Source organism: Stegastes partitus, unplaced genomic scaffold, assembly GCF_000690725.1.
Source record: "Stegastes partitus isolate 25-593 unplaced genomic scaffold, Stegastes_partitus-1.0.2 Scaffold150, whole genome shotgun sequence".
NCBI classification, from domain to species: domain Eukaryota; kingdom Metazoa; phylum Chordata; class Actinopteri; family Pomacentridae; genus Stegastes; species Stegastes partitus.
In genome coordinates, this window is record NW_007577881.1 from 135,129 (window position 1) to 158,563 (window position 23,435).

General features: G+C 41.4%; 2 protein-coding genes across 2 annotated transcripts in view; both read right to left on the reverse strand.

The window, feature by feature from the left end:
* Positions 1 to 8,352, reverse strand: part of LOC103355429 (inositol 1,4,5-trisphosphate receptor type 1-like) — a 91,926-nt gene extending 83,574 nt beyond the window's left edge. The window contains exons 1-3 of the mRNA XM_008279225.1: positions 8,211 to 8,352; positions 6,892 to 7,005; positions 2,543 to 2,613 (exon numbers count right to left, since the gene is read on the reverse strand). Of these exons, the coding sequence (XP_008277447.1) occupies positions 2,543 to 2,613; positions 6,892 to 6,983 (163 nt within the window). The 5' untranslated portion in view covers positions 6,984 to 7,005; positions 8,211 to 8,352. The remainder of the gene's footprint in view (positions 1 to 2,542; positions 2,614 to 6,891; positions 7,006 to 8,210) is intronic.
* A 9,037-nt stretch (positions 8,353 to 17,389) lies between these two features.
* setmar (SET domain and mariner transposase fusion gene) lies at positions 17,390 to 22,608 on the reverse strand. The gene is made up of 2 exons (XM_008279226.1): positions 22,516 to 22,608; positions 17,390 to 19,724 (listed from the first exon to the last, which is right to left on the reverse strand). Exons 1-2 carry the CDS (start codon positions 22,606 to 22,608, stop codon positions 18,927 to 18,929), a joined length of 891 nt encoding a protein of 296 aa, XP_008277448.1. The 3' UTR covers positions 17,390 to 18,926.
* Between the last annotated feature and the right edge of the window lie 827 nt (positions 22,609 to 23,435).

A 23,435-nucleotide genomic window follows, 5' to 3' on the forward strand; every position in this document is an offset into this window, starting at 1 on the left:
CTGACTAGAAGAGTACAGACTGAAAATAAAGGCCTACTGTTTGAGAAACTGGTAACTCTCAGTATTAAATAAGTCGTCTGCCGTTTCTTGCTTCCACGTGTTGAGACAAGGTTTGGGCAACTGGACGGACATATATTACACACACGACCAGCCACAACATTAAAACCACACAGGTGAAGTAAACAAAATGAATTATCTCACTAAATGACACCTGTCAACGCTCAGGCTATATTTGGCAGCAAGTGAACTGTCATTTCTTGTAACTGAAGAATAAAAAATGTGCAGCATAAGGATCTGAGCGACTTTGACAAGAATCAAACTGTGATGTTAGATAACTGGGCGAGAGCGTCTTTAAAGCGGCAAGTCTTGTGAGGTGTTCCCAGTAAGCAGTGGTTAGTACCTCCTCAAAGTGGGGATGGAAGTCTCGCCCATGTGGTCCAATCTCACAGAAGAACAACTGGAGTGCTTACTATTGAAAACCTTAATGCTAGTTATGACAGAAAGGTGTTAGGACAGGTTGCTGTGTATGGGGTTGCATATAGACCAGTCAGAGTGTCCACGCTGACCCCTGCCCACTGCCAAAGCACCCACAGTGGGCACAAAAGTGTCCGACTTGAACCATGGATCTTTGGAAGAACACTGCCTGATTTAATCAATCACGTTTTCCTTTACATCATGTGGACGGCCGTGTGCTTGTGCATCATTTACCGGGTAAGAGACGGCAGGAGGATGGGAAGAAGGCAGGCTGGCAGAGGCAGTTTGATGCTCTGGGCAAAACCTTGGGTTCTGTCTTGATGCCTGATACCACATCACACCTGCAGGGGTGTTGTGGAGTGCATGCCAATATGTGTGTGTGTGTTTACTCTTCTCTTTCTGACGTATGAAGGCATCAATTGTGACTCGACAGGGACATGTTAAATATGGTTCTGCGCGGCCAATTTAATCAGTTTGCAGGGAACACTATTCCGAGTAAATGGAAATTACCTTGGCAACTTAAGACCTTCTTCAGAAGCCTGCCAAAACATCTAGAAGTGGTTTCAACCGCACGAAAGAAACAGCCAATTTGAAAATACACTCAGCGGGTGAATTAGTGACACAACTTGTCCTCTAGTAAGATGTCCACTTCTGTAGTGACTGATGATACAGTCAGAATATGCAGTAAAGACTGCACAAATTTATGGATGCATTAGTGTCAAACAGGGTTGGTTGTGTAATGGTGTGCCAAATGTTTTATTACTCCATTTCTGACGCAGGTAAGGACTATGACTGGGCTCTCAGGCACTGCTTGGAACAAGGTGCTTGTGGCGACAGTGAGTCCGTTTTCATAAAGGCTTTTCAACAAGCTGATATTCCAGCGTGACCGTTAATATCTCAGCATTGTTTCATTTCACTTATTTTTTTGGTAATTTATACCTTTATTAGATGGAACGTGGAGAAAGACAGGAAATACAGGACAGAGAGGAAGGAAATGGCATGCAGTAAAGCTCCAGCTGGCTGGGAATCAAACTGGAGGCTCACTGCTTTAGATATTTGCATTCCTATAGTATGCTCCCTATCTACTTAGCTATCCCAAAAGAAATCAAGTGGCCTGTACAGCTTCAAAATTTCACTACAGTTCATCATGTTTCAGTGGAAGTGGAAGATCACAGAGTAAATGTGTGGTTTAAAATCTACTATTGAGCCAGCATGAAGCAAAATTACTGCAGAGCATTTGGAATACCTTATTAATAAAAAAATAACAAAAAAAGGCCTTAAAGAATTCAAGCTGTTCTGAACACAAAAGGGGCTCCTCTGCAGCAGAGTTACTCTACATCTTCTGAATGGCTTTTTAGTATGGATCGAACAGCATGAGAAACCAATATGATGCGAAAATGTAACGATACACTTTTTAATGCTAACTACATCCTGAACAACTTAACAGAATCAGGTAACCAACTCTTGTGAAGCTCAAAACAAATTATCCATCCATCATCTATACACCGCTTTATCCTCACTAGGGTCACGGGGGGCTGGAGTCTATCACAGCTGACTCAGGGCGAAGGCAGGGGACACCCTGGACAGATAACCAGTTTATCACAGGGCTACATTTAGAGACAGACAACCAAGCACACTCACATTCACACCTACGGACAATTTAGAATCACCAATTAACCTCAACATGTTTTTGGACTGTGGGAGGAAGCCAAAGAACCCCGGAGAGAATTACCCAAATTAAAAACAATCAACAAAACTATGCACAATAGACTACTTATTGACGAGGCAGCTACAGTCCAGAGATTATACGATCCACTTGTATAGTCTTAGTTTGGAAGATCATATTAAAAACTGCCATGCTACAAGCTTTTATTAGGTTTCTATACAAAAAAAATAACATCAGTGATCTAGGTGTGCTCTGTGTTTTCCTTAAGCTATCCCAAACTCTATCAAACCAGCACTGAGATTAAAGCTCTTTCTCCCAATAGTATCTTGAATGCAACAGGCAGCAGTGATCATAACTATTGACTTAAGACGTCACTTATCACATGAGATTTCCAGGCCTTACCTCTGAATTTCTTGGGTGGGTTGTTGAGGTCACCCGTGTCTGGTTGTACCACGCAGCGATCGTCCACAAGCCTGTGAACACAGTCACCAATTTAATGAGTCAGTCATTCAAGACATCATGCAAGATCCACAAAGCCTTTACTTTCTATACATAAATATTATAACATAATTCAAATGGCAATGAGATTTTACATAAAATAGCACACAATGTGGATTCTTTTGCCAATTCGTGCAGATTGTGCATCCATTTTTTATTTATTTTTTAATTACTCCAATGAAAATCATCAGGTATTGGGTTTCTATCAAACATTACCTTTCTATCGTAAAGTTGTTTACGATAGTTTATTCAGCAACAGTAAGATAAACCTTTTCTAGGGAAGAGTTTGTATAAAAACAAGAAAATTAAAGGCATAATTAATCAATCAAATACATGTACAGATGTGGAATATGTGTCTGTACAACATAAATACAGTATATCTACGATACAGTTGCTATAACAACAGATCAAATAGCTGCAACTGCGATGGGAGTCGTAAAATTCTGTCTGAGTATTTCAGCATCTGACAAGCCTTCACATTCACAGATCTTTTACTCAAACTGGACTTCCTGGATCCTATTTCATTGTCTCACCAGCACCTAAGGCCCCCAACCACGCAACAGCCTGTGCTGTTTCAACCCAAGGCTGTTGGATTCCTGCCTAATTAGGGGACAGCCACTCTGTCCTTAACAGCATTGGTAACTCGTGACTTTGCAGCTGTTCTCATGCATTCATTCATTTTCTTTAATTTAAACTAAAGGAAAAAGTGTTGATGAGATTAAAAGAGACTTGAAATCTGGTGACCATACCCCATAAGAAAAAAACACAATATTGGCTGAAACATAATATAAGTACACAAATATCTAGTTAAAATGAATTACAGCTATGGGCACAGTTTTCAAAATAATCTGGATAAAGAGAGTAAAAATTGAAAGCAAAAACGTCAACCAGAAGTACAACTTTCAAATCCTCTTAGAGTTGACTTAAATTAATCAATAGTGAACTTAAACCGGGCCGCCGCTTTAGCTCACCTGGTTGAGCTGGTGACCCATGTACAGGGGCTATAGTCCCTGATGCAGCGGCCATGGGTTTGAATCCCGCTCATGGCCCTTTGCTGCAAGTCCTTCCCCCAATCTCTCCTCTCTCACTTTCCTGTCTCTCTAATCTGTCCTGTCTAATAAAGGCAAAAAGGCAAAAAATTTAAAAAAATAAATAAATAGTAAACATAAACTGATTTAATCTGAACTGTTATGCCCATTCCTAACGCACACTTCAACATCAAATTGGAGACGCAGGAAAGTGCTTCACTTTGAACATTAAAAAGAATCTAGACGCAGCTTGCGCAAACATCTAAGTTCAAAGGGAATAACATCAGACAGTCTAAACCTCTCCAACACCACACTTCAAAAGGCTATGAAAACATGTGAAAATGTTTCTAATAGCTGTATATGAATGTGGCAACGTTAACTGGATCCCATTCATTCATCATACTCTAACTTAGCCCCATTATTCAAAAAATGTAGATTAAATACTTTCCTTTTTTTTCTTTTTTTAAACACAATAGTGCTGTAATTTCAAGGAATTCTGGGGAAACCTCTGGGAATACTGTGAGGTAGTAGATCAGCACAAATAACAACACCTCTGTAGGATGCTCCTGCTGGTCCAGTCAGTTCAATCTTTTTATAGCTCTTGCAGTACACACTGCACCGCAGGAGCACTGTTATGATGAAGGAAGAAGTCACATGGTTGTGAGAATCTTTTCAGTAGGAAGGAAGAGCCATAGCCTTGATCACACCGATGCACTGATGGGCCAAGGTCCAAAAGGAACGGGAGTTTCAAGAGTTATTGTTTTCCAAGGTCAAGAAGACACTCGCTCTGGCATTCAGGGACGGAGCATCACGGCTACATTCAGACGTTGACCGCCGGCCTCTCTGTGCCAGCGGTGGTCCAGGTGGTTCCAGCTGTCACTCAGGGGTCATTCAGGATGCTGACAGCAAAAGCAACACCTAATACAATGATGCTATTTATAGTTACGTCCTCTAAGCTCTCCTCTTTAACAGAGAGCGCTCACAGCAGTCGTGGGGGTGGGAGGGGGTGATTACTTGGCATGACAACACAAGATGGGGAATTTGACAATTGAGCTCTGTCATGGTGGCGGTCTGTAAAGCTGCACGCTCCTTTGTTTTCTATGTTGGGTGATGCACAACACTGAACTGTGAAAAACCACAATTCCAGAAAGCTGGCAAGGAAGTGGGCACGGCCTCTGGTGAGTTGCAAATAGAGTGGTGACATGGCAAGAGGAGGGAGATTGCAGCACTTAAAAAGGAGAGGGAGGACAGGAAAATACAGATGCTGTGCTCAGTTTCACCTTGGGAGAAGAAAAATAAACTCCCTAGGGTAGAAAATGGAAGGGAAGCTGGGGAGAGACAGGCTAAGTGTAGAATACAGAACCTAAAATGCCAGGAAAAGCCAGAAAGGGACGTTCACATCAATGTTCTTCTTTTAGCCCTGTGTTATTTCTGTAACTGTCTATTGTATGTCAGGGATTGCTCACTTTTCACATAATGAGACGCACTTTTAACTCCTCGCCTACAATTAGGGAAGAGGAGGGATGTCGACTGCTTAAATAAATGGTGTTAGCCGGAAGAGACGGGGTAATTTAAGGCACACAATATCAAGAAAAAACAAAAGGAAAGCGACAGCTACACAATCCAGCACTACTTAAATAGTAACATTCTGCAGACAGTGTTATCTGGAGTGATTCAGTACACTGCTGGGTAACTAACAAACAAAAAAACAAAAGGCATCAGGCTAAAGGACCAGTGTGTAGAACTTAGAGGGCTCTAGGAGCAGAAGTAGTAGTCATCATCATGAATCCATTAGTGTTTTGTAATCTGAGAATGAGCACTGTACATCTACAGAGGGGGAGTGTCCTCTTCCATGGAGCCACCATGGTGCGCTGCTACATTTCTGCAGTAGCCTAGAATGGATGAATCAAACCTTTAGCTCTAGAGAGGGCCTTCTGGTGAGGTGACACTGTTCACTTGGAAAGTGAGGGGTGAGAGAGGGGCGTTCAGTTGGTAGCAATCTGCAAACTTATCGCTGTATGCCACAACATCCTACACACTGATTTTTAAGGGAAACTAGACATCTGAAGGCAAACTATCTTCTTCATTCACTCATGAGGTGACCATAACTGCAACAGGTACAGACGTGGGTGTCCTTAAATTTAAAGTAAAATAAATAAACAAACTAAAAAACAAAGCTGTGTCAGGCCTTTTGTAAAAGCACTGACTGATAAAAATTCTAACTGTAGTTAAATATGATGTTCTTTCTTGCAACCAAATCTACAACAGAACGAATACAGTAAGCTCTGCTTATTACTGTACTTGAGCTTAAGTAGCTGATGGTCACTAGTAGGGGTCATCTGATTATCACCCGGCCGATTATCAGATCTGACATTCAGCAAGCATCTGATTACCTGTATCGTTTTATTTATATTTTCAAAGCAGCAATGAGCAATGACCTGCTGATGGCATTACCTGAATGGTTAGATGTCATGAGTAATCATATCAACGCTGAAGGATAAATGTATTAAAGAGTTTGTGTTATTCTAGATTTTGACAACAAGAATTTTATTTTTACTGCAAATGTATATTGGTTCCAAATATCTGCTATCAGTCTCCTTGATTACGAATAATAAGTATCAGCTCTCAAAAAACAATATCTGTTCAGCCCCAGTCGCCACTAAGACTAAACAATGAGTTATTTAAAATAAAGTCTCAAGAGAGCTCAGTCCACATACCTTCTGAGGAGGTGGGTCCTCAGTGTGGTTCAACATAAATTCCCTCTCTCGTGCAACAATTATTTCAGGTCCATCCCTGACGCTGCATACCTCAACTTATTTGGAAGCACCTGAAAGCAACTTGTGTTTTTTCTAGAAATATTCTAAAAGATTCCTGTGTTTTTCCGAAATAACTAAAGAAACCTGGAATGCTTATGTGGACAGTAACTGACACCCACCAAACACAGGCACTGAATCCATCCATGACATGAATATATTACTATTCCTTCTGCACAACCATCTCTTTGGCTCCAAACAGTAAACTGTGTAAATCATTACATGGGTCACTGTGTTTGTTTTTGTAGCTTGTGCTGTGTTATAGTTGTGTGTTTTGTACACTGGGACAATGTTGTCTGAAGCTTCATCTAGCCAGCAATCTCACCAGGAACGTTTTAAAATGAGGTAAGTGGAAAGTGGAGGTGGTGAAAGAGTCATGAAAACCCACATAAAAACCTAAAAGCAGGCTTACCCTAAAGTGCTGATAAATCCACTGGTGGAGCCCTCTGCATAAAGGGAACAAATGTCCCCAATATGGAGGAAACTGGACATTTTGTCCGACATGGCCTCTCAGGGTTTACGGCACCTGCAAAAGAGTCACAATACAAGTCATTACAGCATCATAACATATCGCAAATCTTTGGATCTTTATGAATGATGTTACAAGCTGCTCTGAATGAAATGACAAGCTGATTAACTGATCAACACAACATTCAACAATAAGCACTGTGGAAATGCTGTATGCGTCATTAATCAAGTAAAACTAAACATTTGGCTGGTGATGTAGCCAAACAGCAGTGGCTATAATCACCCACATGAACCCTTGTGCCTTTCATGACATTGACTTTGCTACTGCTGCTGGTTTGTGTCCCATTGAGTCCAGACTAGCTGATGCTTTTTTTTCAGCCCATCCTCAGAGCACCACCTGCTGTAAGATCAGCCACAATAGTCCAAAGTTAAAACTGTATATATTAACTCTAGTGAATGCATCTAGTGCATATAGCTGATGTGGCTTCTTTCTTGTAAATTTAAATCTTAGATGAACTACGGGATGAATCATCAGCTTTCCTGTATGACGACTCTGATACCTGTGAGGCAGAATGAAACAATGAAATACACCTGAGAAGAAAGAAAAATAAAGTTTCAGTGTGCTCTGTGCTATAGTTAGCTGGGTGAAACCAATACATCTCAGATTTAGGTCAGCAGTATGTTTCCAGGTTGAGACAATACCAGCCTGTGTGAAGGAAACACCAGTTATAAAGGGCGAAAGTTGACTAAATGCTCTGTTTTCTTTTTAGTTAAGGAGGAAGTTGCTTTGACAAAACCACCTACACTCAGTTTTACTCTTGTTTTATGCTAGGATGTGACACACACACACTGTGTGTAGCAATGTAGCATCACATTATACCACATATAAAGGATAAACATGGGCAGGCTACATATCTGCAACATAAAGGTCATTTCTACCCTGGTTCGGTTGAGCCTCTCTTCTCCACACAGGTACAAACTATCTTTTTTCATGTTTACCCCAATGTCAAGTAATTTCAACGTCTAGTGACACATTTAAACTATTTTTTTCCGGGACTCAAACAAGACGGCTAAACCAAATGTCAAATCTCTTCCTATTTTTTTTCATTCTTCTTTCAATCGCACGCGCTGCAGCAAAAAAAAACAACAGAAACAAATGAGCGCGTGGGCTACTTCCTTGACAGGGATGCTCAGTGACAAAATGAACAAAGCTCGAGCTGAAGAAAAAAAAAAAAACTACACACCAGAATACAAGGACTTTACCTGGCAAGGAATGAAAGAAGGCGTCAAAAGACACACGCAGAGAGACGGAAACGCGTGAAGAAGTGGGTCAGCACAGGATAATTTCCACAGCGCTATCCTCGGTTAAGTCCATGGCAGTGAAACTCCAGGTAAGAGCAGCCTGAGCGGCGTTATCTCTGACAGCTGAATGCGTCCTCGGCAACAATCCTCTTCTTACCTCCTCCACATGTCACCGCGGGAACGCCCATTTCGTTACTATTTATACTGCAGCACGGCCCTCTGGGTAATGTAGTTCTGTTTTGGCATCAAACCCAATGTTCTTATTTACAGAAGAGGTAATAGGAGGCCTTATCAGAATATATACAATAATTATGTTAATTATATGTGCCTTAATGCAACAAAGAGAGAACACATATATGTAGTAAAATATAATAAATGTCCTACTTATTTGCCAGTAGTTTTTAAAATCGTAAAAAATAGTTTAATAGCATTTTGCATTTTTTAAAATTATTTTATAGTAGCGGACACTGATCAGTAAATGTAATGAAAAGTGTATGCAATTATTATATGTAATTATAATATAATATAAATACTATTTATACTGTAATTTATTGCTGTCCTCATATTCATTCATCTGTCTTTATATTGTTTTTTTTAACTTGCACATTCCTATCACCTACAGCTTATTCTACTTATATCCTTAGCATGTTCATATCACTCTTCATCCTGTTAATGCTGTATCATACTGTATACATCCCTATTCCAGATGCTACTCATACATCTGGGTTATTCATATGTCTTGCACACTTGCATGCACAGTTAATGCTGTTCATGCTGTGTACATCTTAGCACATTCAAGCTGCCCTTAAAGCCATCACTTTTTAGATTTCACTGTTTCTTTTGCACCTCTGGTTAGATGCTAACCTGCATTTTGTTGTCGTGCAACTTGCACTCTGCACAAGGACAATAAAGTTGAATCTAATCTAATCTCCTCTTATGAATGAATAACATGTTGTGGACTGTGGTAAACGTGTTTCATGAGTGATCAACTCCATGTGGCTGAAGGTTTGTGTCATTGTCTGCATTATTTCACGTATGTAATGTCAAAAACAGAAGCACACACACTGCCTTACAAACAGGGGGGTCGTGCTGTGCATGTCAAAGCGTGAAAGGACTTGAGATAAAGACATCAGTTGTGTGGGCAGCGTCCTGTCAGAAACACTGATCTGGTCAGTAGCAGTCAGATTCCTGGGTTTGCAATGTTGTTTTTATTTTACAAAAAGCCTTTTGTCACATTTTACAGTCCATGCACCATGCTCATTCACATGGAGATGATGTTGCTTTTACACCACCAGGTTTCTAAATTTGTAAACTTCAGAAGCCTCAATCTCACAACTTTGAGTGATCTGGTTTATTTGCAGTTGACCCAATAAAATTACAGAGTGACATTTTCAGCTACTAGAACTGGAACAGACTCTTACGTATGTTGAATTCACAAATACCCCACCATTTAAATGTTAGAAAAAAGTGTAGGAGGGCACTCCCCACAGTGATCCTAGTAATTCTTCCAAAACAGTGAGGAAGCCTGCATGCAGTAGATGGTTACATTTGAAAATGTTTAAAAGCTTGATTATCCATATTTATTCCTGATTTCAATATGAATGAGGGACAGAGAGGCACATGGAGCGAAAGAGCACTTTCATCCCTAAATGGGGCCCAGTGGCACCGAGCAAACCCATCAATTAGCTTGTAATTTGGTTTCTTAGCTGCAGGATCGGCATAGATAGTAAGAGTGGCGTAAGTGGGGGGAGATAAGTGTCCATTACCATGAAAGAGCTTCTTTTCTTTTTCTGCATTCCACATCTGTTTTTCACTATACACATTCAGATCTTTGAGATGTAAATGTCTGCAGATTGCTATGTTGTAGAGCACTGTTAGGCCCTCCCCCCAAAAAAACTTGAGCAATAAAACCCAACAAAAAACAAGCTGTGATTCATGTTTTAATGCCCTGCATTCCTGGTGTTGACATAAAACACAGGGCTGCCATGATGCAGAGGAAAAACACTTATTATGCATGTAACGCCACTTTCTGCGCTGTCAGACACTCTTCTCTCTAACTGGTTGTGCAATTTGTCGTCATCGTTGAATTATAAAACAAATTACATCAAAAGTACATTCAAAGCCACTTATGTAAAAACAGACAGTGCAGCTGCCTTTGTTAAAGGAAGGACGAAGACGGGTTCCTGGCTCCGAGCATCATCGTCTGTGTGTCTGAATGTGATGATGTCAAATTCATGACATCACAGCATCTTAAAGATTACCCTTCTCTCCACTGGAAGTATTAACAGGCTTCGGTTAAATTTGACATTAAGTGAAGTTGAATACGAATCACTGAGTACTCAGTTGTCATGGATACAGTGTACAGACGACTGGCTACCATTCTACCAGCGAGAGAGAGAAAAAAAAAAGGGTTATAAATATAAAACTGGACACAACTGCTGCCGTGTTTGTGAATTGCAGCAAGTCGGATGTCGGAAATGGTTTGATTTTGTAGCTTGGCGAGCATAAATGTGTTTATTCTCTGGGTAGTTTGGTCACCGTTTTATTTTAGTACCCTGCTTTCACCTGAAGAGCTCCTCTGCTGCCAGAAGGCTTTTTCCCCACACGATGCATCAGCACCACAGAACCCGGTGGTATAGATAGACATGAGTCGCGATGGGTGTGGAGATAAATTGATTTCTCGTGTATCGCAGGGGTCATGAACAAGAGCACAAGTTAGGTGGGAGGGAGAGGTGATGCATCTCGACTGGTAGTCTGACTTGCAGCTGACGTGGAAACGCTCGGCTGCTTTTTCCAACTGAATTTACAAATGACTAACAAATTAACGAACACAACATCTGCATGCTTGGAATGCACCGGAGACAGTGGGATGACAAAATGCAGCGACCATCTGTGTGGGAGCACAGATTGTGAGATTCATCATTGTGCATGTGTTACAGCGAGTATTCTCATGTGCAGTTTCAGGCCTTCCCTTAGCAGCGATGTGTGGGCACAATGGTTGGTAGTTCGCTTGTCTGAGGCGCAGATAGTCCTCTGTGTGGGCCAGGCCTGCGAAACTGAGCCTCACATTCATCCCAAATGTCAAAGTAGAGCAAAATGTATTGATTTCATGTGAGAGATTAAGTTCCAAAGTCCAAAACAAGTCTAGTCTTGTTACAGGGGTGGGTGAAGGTCTCTTTAAACCTATAACTCTCGAACTTCTGTTGTTGGATCTGGGACAGCAAACCACTGAGGACATGATGCCACTGGGAGCGAGAACCATAGATAATGGCTTATTAGCAATTTCAAGTTAAATGTAGAATACTGATAGAACTTCTTTCAACTTCACATCCGTCGTGTATATTCTGACAGATTTTGCTACGTAAACTGTTAGTGGATTCGTGAGTCACGGCTTTTTCTCGAGATCTGCACGCACAACTGGAGGACAGGACGACACGGTGTGAACAAAACGTGGCATTAAAAAAAACACACACACACACTTTGCCGTGACTAACTGAGCGCAGGATCTTCTGGCGTAGTGTGAAAAAGAAACAACATTCCTCTCGCCGCCTCTCAGCCTTTTTTCAGTCGGTGACGTGTACAGACAGCGAATGACATCACACCCGCGTCGAGTCGAGTCCGTTTCAAAGATCACACACACAAAACCAGACAAGCGGATCGCCGCACAGTTGTCCGCCCCCCTCCTCATAAACTTTGCATGAGAGCCGGTTGTTCAAAGAAGCCACTGAGCAAGCAGCTGGACAGGAGAGCATTGGCTGAGCCACTGTGCATGAGATAAGACTGTTTTATAACCTTGCAGCTTTTTAGATTATTCATGTCAAAGCTGCCTCCCTGCAAAAACAGAGATCCCACTTATTTTTCTTGCCTGCAAGACAACAGGTATTGGTACGGCACCCTAGCATAAGGAAGAGATGTACCTCACTAAAAATAAAAGACAATTATGCTGGTATAATGGCCTGCATATCCCCAACGGAAATAGTCTGATTAGACCAGCTGCAGAGATATTCTAATTAGGCCTTGCGATTTTGTCGTATAACTCGTTTCCAACGTAGGAAAAATAAGTTTCGCATTTCACATCTATATTCAATACATACTATAAGCTTGCGTACATAAAAAAAGAGGGTTTTATGGTGATATTTGGTGTGCATATTTTCTGGTTGTTTTTTATGCAGAAATGCTCAAATAGCCAGCTACATTCGGCTAATCTCCTCTTCATAAACACCGTGCACAGAGCAGAGGATCACTTCACCACATCCCCTTGGTTACAGTCTAATCTATACGACAGACTGTATACATATGCCAGGGGGAATTGTCTGCCAGGTGTCTGATTTGCGCAGACAGACGCGAGTATATTTTTGCATGCTGGTTGCTTCCCCGAGACATTTTTGAGTTAAATCCGCTGAAGGGAAACAACGTCCAAGCAGGCAGTGGTCTGAAGTCACCTATTTAACCTGCATAACATGTTCTGTAAGCTGCTTTAACCGCAGGTAATCCGGGATCAGTAGGACGGGAGGATTTCTCGCCTCACTTTCATTGCATGTCATAAACTAGCTGACCTGGCTACCTAAACCCGTCTGCGTGGATGCGACGAATGTGCTCTGGCATAGAGCCATGGGTTGTTAGATTACAATTAGTGGACTATATTTGCACATTTAATTATGAAGCACTAAATGTAGCTGCACTGTTGACATTGAAAGAGTAATATTACAATGACTAACACAGAACCTTGGTTAGATAAAGGTAGACTGCTTACGGGGTCTGAGCTACTATTTGTCAGTACACTGTTTAAAAAAATCCTCAAGTATAAGCTCGCACATGATTAGTTTCAGTCTGACAATAGAGTGGAACACTTCTACTGACTACATGCCCAACCAATCGTGCAGACTGCATGGGCTCATTCACTGTAAGATTGGGTCCTTGTGTAAGATTGTGATTGCCGTGGAAAGTGATTAAATCAAGGAAAGTCTTGGCTTTGCGAGAGGTTTATGGTAAAATTCACCACATTCTTCAGAAAATAATAGCTTACATTCATGCTTACCAGAGTTTCCCCTTTGATTTAAATCTTACAAATAATGCTTCCCCTGAAACATAAATGTAGACACTCCAAAAAAAGTGCTTAGTTAGGAATTTGCCTGCTGTAAAACACAGTGTAAATGTAGTAAAGACACATATGCATGTGCAGCTCTGATCGTTGTTGTGAGCAGCTGCGGAGGCGGGTGCTTTTTGGGCACCAGAACTTCCTGCTGTGGCTGCTGCAGGTGTCTTGGGCCAAATTTAACTGAACATCTGTGATGGGAGGAGCAAGTGTGAAATACTTCTCTAACCACCTTCCCCATTAAACAGACATTACATCAGAACAAGACGTATTATAGAAACAGATCCAGTGCGAAGAGTATGTGGAGGCCATGTTAAAGCCACGTGCTGTTGAATCAGTGGATTTCTCATCAGTCGAACAAAAGCGAGAACAGATTTCAACTTGCATGACGGCATGTGGCTCAAACAGTGGTTTCGTACATTTACAAAGGTCGTTATTGAAGATCTGAGTAATGAGGTTTTACACATTCTGCGACAAGACGAGATAGCAGCGTACCGATACTGATTGTTGTCATATCAAACCCTTTAAGACATTGTTCCTGCCAAGAGTCTGCTCCTCAGACCAGCCGACGTCACAACAGAGCCAAGAGTGCAAAGAAATGTTTCAAATTGGACTTTCAAATGCCTTTGCCAGCTGAGATCCTGCACATAGCTGCCATGTTTTTCTTTCTTTTTTTTCCCCATGATTTGGCTGCAGGATTCAAGGCAAGGACATCTGCTCCCTCATCAGAGAGGTGCTCCAGTTTTGTACAAATGGACTGCCAGTTGTAATGTCTCCGCTGGTCACTCACCCCGAAATAGTGCCTTTATCAATGTGATTCATGGTTCTCACAAGCATCAAGGTGTATCTTATCGTTTGTCCTTTCAAGCTCCACTTGGCAAGGCGTTTAGGTACCGGTCTTATTAGCCTAAATCAAATTGGGGCTGCAAAGAAGGGCAGTGTGCAATGTTAATAACGTACCCTATTTATAAGAATCAAAATCCCTTCTTAAAGGGAGACGGTAACTTTGGCTGCAGCCACAAGTGTCAGTTATAGAATGACAGCACATTGTTTTCCCTTCAGTTTTAGGGTTATTTAAGGAGCTAACAGACACTATTCACTTTAACAAGAAACAGACAACCTGTCAAACACATTTTGTATCATGAATGAGTTGGGAATTTACAGTGCAGTCTGGCACGTTAATACCCCATAAAAAAAGCAAATTTAGGATTAAACAAAAATACAGGATTTCTTCAATATATAGGGAATTATGCTGTATATAAAATATAAAATTTGCTTTAGAGGGGCTGGTAGGTGGTTAAGTCACCTCTGCTGTTTCCCTGCTTTCCCTGGTTGGGATCATTTTCAATAGACGGATATATAAATACATAATATACATAAAAAATGCAAATACATTCACTTCCAAAATGCTGAAGCATTGCTAAGGACATCATCATTCTGAGAGGAAGTATGTACACCCCCTCAGCAGTTTAGTTTTCTATTGTTTAACCAGGTTTTCTATTGTTTAACCAGGATTTTATATATAAAACAAAGTTCACATTTGTTTAGAGGCAATCAGTCAAGTCGTCAGGAAACTAAATTTAAAAAAAAAGAATGAGTCCATGTGCACGCGAACCCCAAGCTGCATTGATCCAATCAGGAATGTAATAAGGTCAGGTTGGACATAATTGGGTGCTTAATTCATCGATGAAACAGCCCAATCAAATGAGAGCTCTTTAGGAAAGAGTTGGAGCAGCACTGATTAAAACAGAGAAGAAACCAGGTCTTACCAAAGCGCATCCATACAGGTGGGCCATGCAGAGAGAGGACGTCAGGAAGAAAGGTAGCGAGAACACATCAGTGTGGGGAAAACTGTAAAATCATCTCCTAAAGAGCTGAGTGCCATCCACTGTGAGGCAAACGGGAGGGCAATATGACCACTAAAATACCAAGAAACAGTACAAATCAGGTAAGAGCCAAGCCAAACTAAACATCTAGAGATTTGCAGACCTGTCTTCCTGCATGTAGGAGACATGTGCATGCTTCAATCAGAAACCTTTCCAAGTGAGCATCTGGACAAACCCAAAGCCAAATTCTGTGGACAGACGACTCCAAATTTGAACTGCTTGGTCACAATCAAAGCCGCCATGTTTGGTGAGAAGCCATCATAGCACCAAAAGACTCTTCTCCTGGCAGTAAAGCATAGCGGTGGGAAAAATCTGGACCTGTTTTTCTTCCTCAGGATCTGGACAACTCCACATCATTCTGAGACCAATGAAGGAATTCTTCATGCAGAGCCAAAAATGTGTCAAATAATACAATAATTACCTAAAAAGCATCCCAGCAAAACAACCAAGCAATGCTGAAAGGCCAACTGCTTTGGCCAAGTCTGAGTTGGGACCTGAATCAAGAGGTTCATGCCACAAACTGCTCCAACTTCGCTCAACTGACTGAGTTCTGCAACGATTTGGCAAGAATCCCCAAAAGAAAATGCCAACAGCTGATTAGTGGCTATAGAAGATGTTTGACTGAAACAGCTGCTGCTAACAGAAGTAACACAAGCTACTGACTGACTGACTGAAGGACTTCTGCAAGTGTGAAGTAAATAAATCTAAAACAATATGTTAAAAATCACATTTTTTACTGTGTTCATGGCTTAAAATTTCTGTTTTCAGTACTTTTAATAAGGTTATTTTAATATTTTTGTAAAAATAATGACTACATCTTTAGGGTCCATAATCCTTTAAGGAGCATTGTGTTTACCTTTTGTGATAAGTTACAGAATATTTACCAAGACTAGCGGGCAGTGGCGAGGTTTAAGAACTGGTTGATTTAATTTAAACTAAGGTTAGGGTTGACCAAAACCCGGTGACGTCTGTCTCAAGCGGGTTGCGGTGTGATCACTCTGCTATGAAACATCACACGCTACAACATCTTCTGTTTATTCCGATTGTTCAAACACTTTGTTCCGAGTATTGATTCAAGCTCCTGCACAAACAACAAATAGAACTCAACCACTACCAAACACTGAAGGCAATCTATTTCCCTTCACAGCGTTATTTTTGAAATGCAAGACACACAGACTGCTGCCAACTCTAAAAATACCCAACATGATACAGCAGCCTCCTGCATTGTAAAGCATCCTTCGTGAGGTTTGTTTTTCTGTGTGTGATGGTAGTGTTGGGGAGAGGAGGGGAGGGGGGGGTTCGGTGGGGAAGTTCACCTCATGTGATTAACTGCTGGTTGCTAGGTGACAATCCTGGAAAGGAGCCATTCATTCGCAGCCCGGCTCAGCTTCAGCAGCCGGGATTTGAGATCAGCCGTCATGCACCCCTGAACCAACCGCTGCCGTCCAAATCACCTCCTGTACACACAGCCGGTTGCCATAGGGATCTCAGGGACATCTGACTCAAAAACGACATGAGTCATGAATTTGAAGAAAGGCCGTTTTTGTCCGTTACACTCGCAGTAAATTTGTTGAATGGGCAGCGGAATCTCATTTATCAAATCAATAGAATCTAGAGGTAAAATACCGCGGCGCTGCACGGGGAGGTTGGCCCACGATGGACAAACCCAGATGCACAGCTTCCCATTCGTTTCTGTCCTTTGTTTGACAAATGCATGGGCAGTTTTTTTTTCTGTATAATCTTTGTCCCAGTTCTCTCCAAGGCCACAGACAGGGCTAGCATCCAGCCACGTTTTCCCACAGGGCTGAACAGTAGTTCTGAGGATGTACTGTTTATCATTATCCATTATATAAAAACTGCATACTTCTATACCTATTCTTCTATTCAAGTCAGAATAAGGATGTATTATACATCTTTCATATTCCAGTTCACTTCAGTTTGTCATCGGCTGCTAGGTGTTTTAGTAATAATACGGTTTTTCCTGCATAGAGAAGTTTTTAGCACTACCATCCCCAAAATGTTGGGAAGTTAGAATTTTAAAAAAATAAATAAAAATGTTTTATTGAACCCATGTGGTTCATTGAGGTTTGTGTTTCTCAAGCTAAATTTACATTTTGGTCCAGCAAACAATCCCAAATAATCACCCAACGATGCATAGATTTCTGTCACAAAACATTTATGATGTGCAGGCTGATCACGCTCACAGTTGGACACGCTTATCCCCCCAAAAGACCCATTCTGAGCCAGGAAAAGCCCACCATGTAGCTCAGTAAAGGTGCTCTAAAGGTAGTTTTGTAACCTTTGAACAGACACACACAAGCTGTTTTACCTTCATTTCAGCCTACATGATGCTAATTGTTTGCTGGGGCTACTTCGTATTCACATTGCACACAAGAGAAGATATGGATCTTCTCATTTAACCCTTTTAAAGAAAGTTAATAAAAGCTTTTACCAAAATTTAAAACTATTCCTTTATGGTTTATAAATCCTGAATGTGGATCAAACGAGGTGCAAAGAACAGCCCATTCTGAGCAGAAAGAATCTCAGGTAACCCTCACAGAGGAGAAAATATAGGTCGATACAACACTTGCCTGTCCAATGGGTGACACAAAAAAACCAATCAACTTGACAGCCGTCTCCGATCAGCAGGAGGCTTCCTCCCCCCCCTCCCATCCCCACCACCATTTAGTCTCTCTCAGCCCCAGTGTGGCTGGAGCACTGGTCCCATTTCTGGATGAAACATGGTCTCCATCCTAATTAACCCAGATGTGGATATTAATAAGATGAAAGCAGGTCTAGACTGGAAACGGGGCAGATTGAGAGGAGAAGGTCCTGATTTCAGAATGGTCACGCTAAAGTGGGACACCTTCGCCCCTCCTTTGACAGGGGAATAAAGTCTGTTTCTATATAAACTATACCCCTTGGCCCTTTTTAATTGGTCCCACCTCTCTTGAGGGCTTGAGTGCGATGAGAAGCCGAGAATATCTAGAAGGGGAGGCCGCATTGCACGACAACAACAAAGAAATGTCAAGCTGACGGAGACGTGACAGGCTATTACTTTCTATGTGAGTTTTCCTTTTTCCAGTGACATCGAATCTTCCCTTGCACTGAGCTTTAGCAACTGTAAGGGTGCAAAAAAAACTGTTTTGTCCTACGTGGCTATTAAAAGAAACCTATTAAACATCATTCCTTTCACATCTGCCGGTGCAAATGGTTTTCCTTCTGCTTCCAGATTCATGTGTGATGTGACAAATGGGACTTAAGTGTGCCAGGACAAGATGATGGGTGTAAATCCGCTGGGACACGTCCTACACCGAACAGATAGGAATGTCAACAAGTTCCCCCGAAAAATAAAAACTTGTTACTCTGCTTTTCATTGCATCATCTTACAGCGAGTGGGAGACGGCATTAGGACAGTGGCAGATCAAGAGACACTCGGGGGACTAAACAGGAAACAATGACGAGCGCAGACATGACTCATGCAGCTAATTGTGCTCATGGAGCCACCAACGTGTTGCATTGTGTTGTTCTAATGAGCGGCTGAATTAACCACGATTTCAAGGAAACTGAAAATAAACCAGCAGATAACTGAATAAAGAAAATTCGCAGGAAAGGCATCAGGCTTGAGAGAAACGACTCCATTGCTTAACATTCGGATGAAAACAAACATAAAGTGGAGTTCATTTTAGATCATCTTCAGCTGAGAATAGATAAATCAAGAGGCAGGAAGCGTGTGCACTTATTGGCACCACAGTGACATGCTTTCCTCTGGAGACCATCTGTCCTACTGGCCTGCACGGCCGACTCGCTTTGCGTGGACAGCAGTTCTACAGGATTCTGGTCAGTGTATCCTCCTGAATAGTCGAATGTCAACTCCTCTTGAGCATCAATGTCCCGTCCAGCGAACAGCGCCAGTCGAGGGATTACGGAGTGCGCGCGTACTGGCAACATGAACAGGTTGGGCAGGCAGGAGTGGTTGAGGAAGCGTCCTACGTTTCCCACCTGAGCAGGGTCCACAAACGTCTCAGTGATGGAGCCTGTACCTGCATGCTCCCTTACTGCAATTATGTAATTATTTTCTTCAGATCTCTGGGCAAGTTGTCTGCGTCTGGCCTCTCCAAAGCTGATCACCTCCCCTGCATACTCGCACACAAATGTCCCACGTGGGATTTCCTCCAGTGTGCGAACTCCCCAGCCCCTGTTGCGAGTGCCGAAGACCTCCAACCTGAGCTGCAGGCCTCTCTGCACCACCCGGTTAGAGCAGGCGTCACTGCAGGTGCAGAGGGCATTACACTCAAACGCAGGTGAGCAGTAACCAGAGTCTGTTCTGGTGAGTTCCAGCAGCGTGCCGGTGCTGCTGTATGCCCGACCGTGAGTCTGCAGGCAGGAGCAGCTCTCAGTGAAGCAGGAGTGTGAACGGCAGGAGCATCCGGGCACGGTGACTTCACTGGGGTCAACGGTGCATCCTGGTCCCTGGACGTTATCTGGGGAATACTGAAAAATGACACAAAATTATAACTAAACTGTGCCACTTCAAAAGAAACTGATTGATTTAAATGCAACAATTTTTGATAATTGATTAATCAACTCTGCCATTTTCTTCTAGAAAAAGTCAAACATTCACTGATTCCAGCTTTTTGTTTGTGAGGTTTTAGAGCTTTTTAAAATTTTATAGAATTATAAATACAGTATATTTGGGACAAAACAAGACATCTGAAGACGTCACGTAGAGCTGTCACAAGTTTTGACAGGCAAACTGATGAACTAATTAAATATAAATAAATATAAATAAATTGGCAATCAAAATAATCAGTAGCAGCAGCAGCAGCAGCTCTAATTCAGACTGATTTAAATCTGATGGAATACTTCTAACAGAGCACAGGGTTGAGTGCTTTTCACTCGAATACCTAAAACTCATCAACCTACATGAGCTAGTTTCATCACAATCAGCGATGTCATGAATTACACGTTCTAGACATTCGTTTAAAATTGTTTGCACGATATCACGGTCAAGAAAAGTCCTCTACAGCATCGCGGGAAATGACTGTAAAGTAGGACAACTCCTTTGGTCCTGGAGAGGCAGCTATTTTTTGATTCCCTGCACTGCAGGCAGATGATGTGGTTGTGATGACTTGCTGCTATCTGCTGGAAAAACGATGTATTTCTTTTGACAAAGGCGAGAACTACAAGCCAGAAGTTTACTGGATTGCATTCTTAATTGTAGAACTTTTGGATTAATCCTTCAAAACAGCAATACAAATATACTGCAATATGAGTTTAACTATTACCCTGATTTCTTCCTTTCTTTCTTTTTTAATTACATTTTCTCAAAACATTTCTATTGAGTCTTGCGTTGCAGTGAATTTGACATGATTAAAGATAAGGCATATGCGGCAGCTTGCATTGTGTTACTGCAATATTGTGAAACTAAATTTAGAGGGAAAATCACAAACTTAACATTCTCCCTTTAACATGAGTGTTCTCCAAAGTTTGAGGAGCACGTCTCATGTGGATTTGACATAATATCAGAATCCTGTCACAGTTTGTGTTCCTCACAACTTTTGGATTACTTATGAGAGCTTGACTATTAGATTTGATAGCACAACCTCCTACTGGATATGTTGGTATCTCTGCATATGTTGGATGATAAATAACAAGAAATTGCAGTACAGAAATGTGAAAGACAGACATTACAAGTTGGAAGGGAATTTCATTGATTATCTCTCTAAAATGGTACCTGTCAAAGGGTGTGACATATTAATTAGTAAAGGAACAGTCAGTTCTTCAAGCTGAAGTGAAAGCAGGAAAAACGAGTAACTGGAAGGATCAGGCAGACTTTGACTGAATTGTGATGTATTGGCAGCTGGGTCAGAGTATGTTGTCCCAGTATGATGTGGTCGTACCTCCCAGAAACTGTCCAAGGAAAGACAAAAAGTGAACAGTGCACAGTTCCCATGCTGACCTCTGTCCATCAATGAATGTGCACATAATGGGAATGAATGGCAGAGGGTGGCCTGGTCTAAAATCACGTAGACAGCTGGGTGGGTGTGCAATGATTATTTGGGCAGGGATAGCAGCAGAACACACTGTGGGAAGAAGGCAAGCTGGCAGAGGGAGCGTGATGCCCTGGGCAATGTTCAGCTGGGAAACCGTGGGTCCTGGCATTCCTTTAGAGGTCACTACACTCTACACTCCATCATGGCAAAGATGTTTCCTAATGACAGTCACCCCTTTAGCAGGATAATGCAGCCTGACACACTGTAAAAATTGTTGACAAATGGTTTGAGGAACTAAGAATTTAAGGTGTTGATTTGACGTCCAAATTCCCACGATGTCAATCAGATTGGCATCTGTCATTGCTGCATAACAAGTCAGATAAATTTAAAACATTTTACTATGCATTGTACCATGTACAACTGTGTATGTAACGAACAAAATTGATTTGATTCGATAGATTCTTCCTCTCGCATGTCCCAGGACTTGCTAATGTCTGAAAACATAAGATGTCTTGATGAGTCCAGACCTCCATTGGTCTAATTTGGCAGCACAAAGTGGTTTTATTGTTGTGGCACATCTATCATGGATTTATTCTTTAAAACAAACAAGCTGTTGATTGGTCAGTCCATATATCGTTCTAGTCTTTTTTAAAAAACCTCATTAGCATCAAAAGTGCACTCTACCATTGCATTAGCATGTCAGATCAAAATGATATAAAGGGACAAGACACTGGTGACCCGCAGCATCAGAAAGCAACTCTTTGGATGCATCTACTGTATGTCCATCTATTCTTACAGTGCACAAAGAAAAGGCAGAGAAGAGTCAGGATTTAAAGCCTATTCCTACTGCAAGTCATGTCTGACCGGTGGACTGAAACTAAATATAGCCTGTTATGTATTGCTGATATGTACAAATGAGAAGAGGTAACACTAATGGTTTAAAGGAAGAGGCTTTTAACACAACTGCAGGGTGACAAAGCAGCGACGTAAATAATGAGGACTTTATGTCATGTGCATGTAAGCTCTCAGTGATGTAGTTTAGTAACTAATGTTAGCATCTGTGCTTTTGTCAGAATAGCAAGTATATCCTATAAGAAAGTCATTTTTAACTCGCAGAATATATCTAATTGAGATATTAGGTCGCCTATAGATATACAACAGCAATTAATTGTAAATAAGCAACAAACCAGCGAACACAACATAGAGGGGACGTTAATGTTGCTAAAATATCTGACTAGTTAGCTTAAATGTGCTCAGCTACAGTTAGCCACGAGCTAAAGCAACGCTACCTGAAATGTAGGAAGTGTCAGCCCTGTAAATAAAACAGGAACATCCTCCAAGCCGCTGCTTAAATCCACCGCATGTCTGTCAGACACATTCATGCCTGAAGTTTCTGATAAAACAGCGCCGGAGTAGCAAGAAACGACAACAAAGTCTCCCACAGAGAAGCAGCAACTTCCGCTTGTTTCATTAGCAGTTACCGCCCCCTAGTGGCGCCTTTCAGTCATTACATGTGCTGCAGGTTTCACCATCTGGCTGCTTCAACAGTGTGAACATCTTATTTTACACACAAAGAGCAGATGAATTCTGATACTATTGCTATTATTTCAGGTTATTCTGATTTTTGCCCTGAGCATCCATATTCAACACCATATGAAACCACACACTGGATGCCATTTTTGGCACAGCGAAGGAGACAGAAAGGAGGGTGAAGAAATATAAATGAAAAGTAAAACACATGCATCTTCCCATTAAAGACTGTACCAGCATGTTTGCAAGAGGCTTTCTGTCTATTGTCAGGCTACACTGTAAAAATAAAGTTTTTGAACATTTTTGAATGCTTTTTTAAATTTAATTTTACAATTTACTGTGATGTTAGAGATTTTTTTTTCTCTTTTGTTAAATTACAGATAAAACAAAAGCATGCATTGAACACATTTTAGTTTTAGCTCCTACGTATGTCAGGTTATACAACTTCTCCCACTGTACATTTTTACATTTCAGACGTTTTTCTTCAAGGCAAACCCATCACAGTGTACATTGTTGAACACTGTATGTATTAAGACATTATGTCTTCATTGACAATTTTGCACACATTTGAACATCACATTTCACAAACACCTTCAAACCTCATCCTGAGTTGTTAGCAAGATTCAGTACTTCTGTTACGTTCAGTGTTAGATGTAGGATCTTACCTGTGATTGTAGCT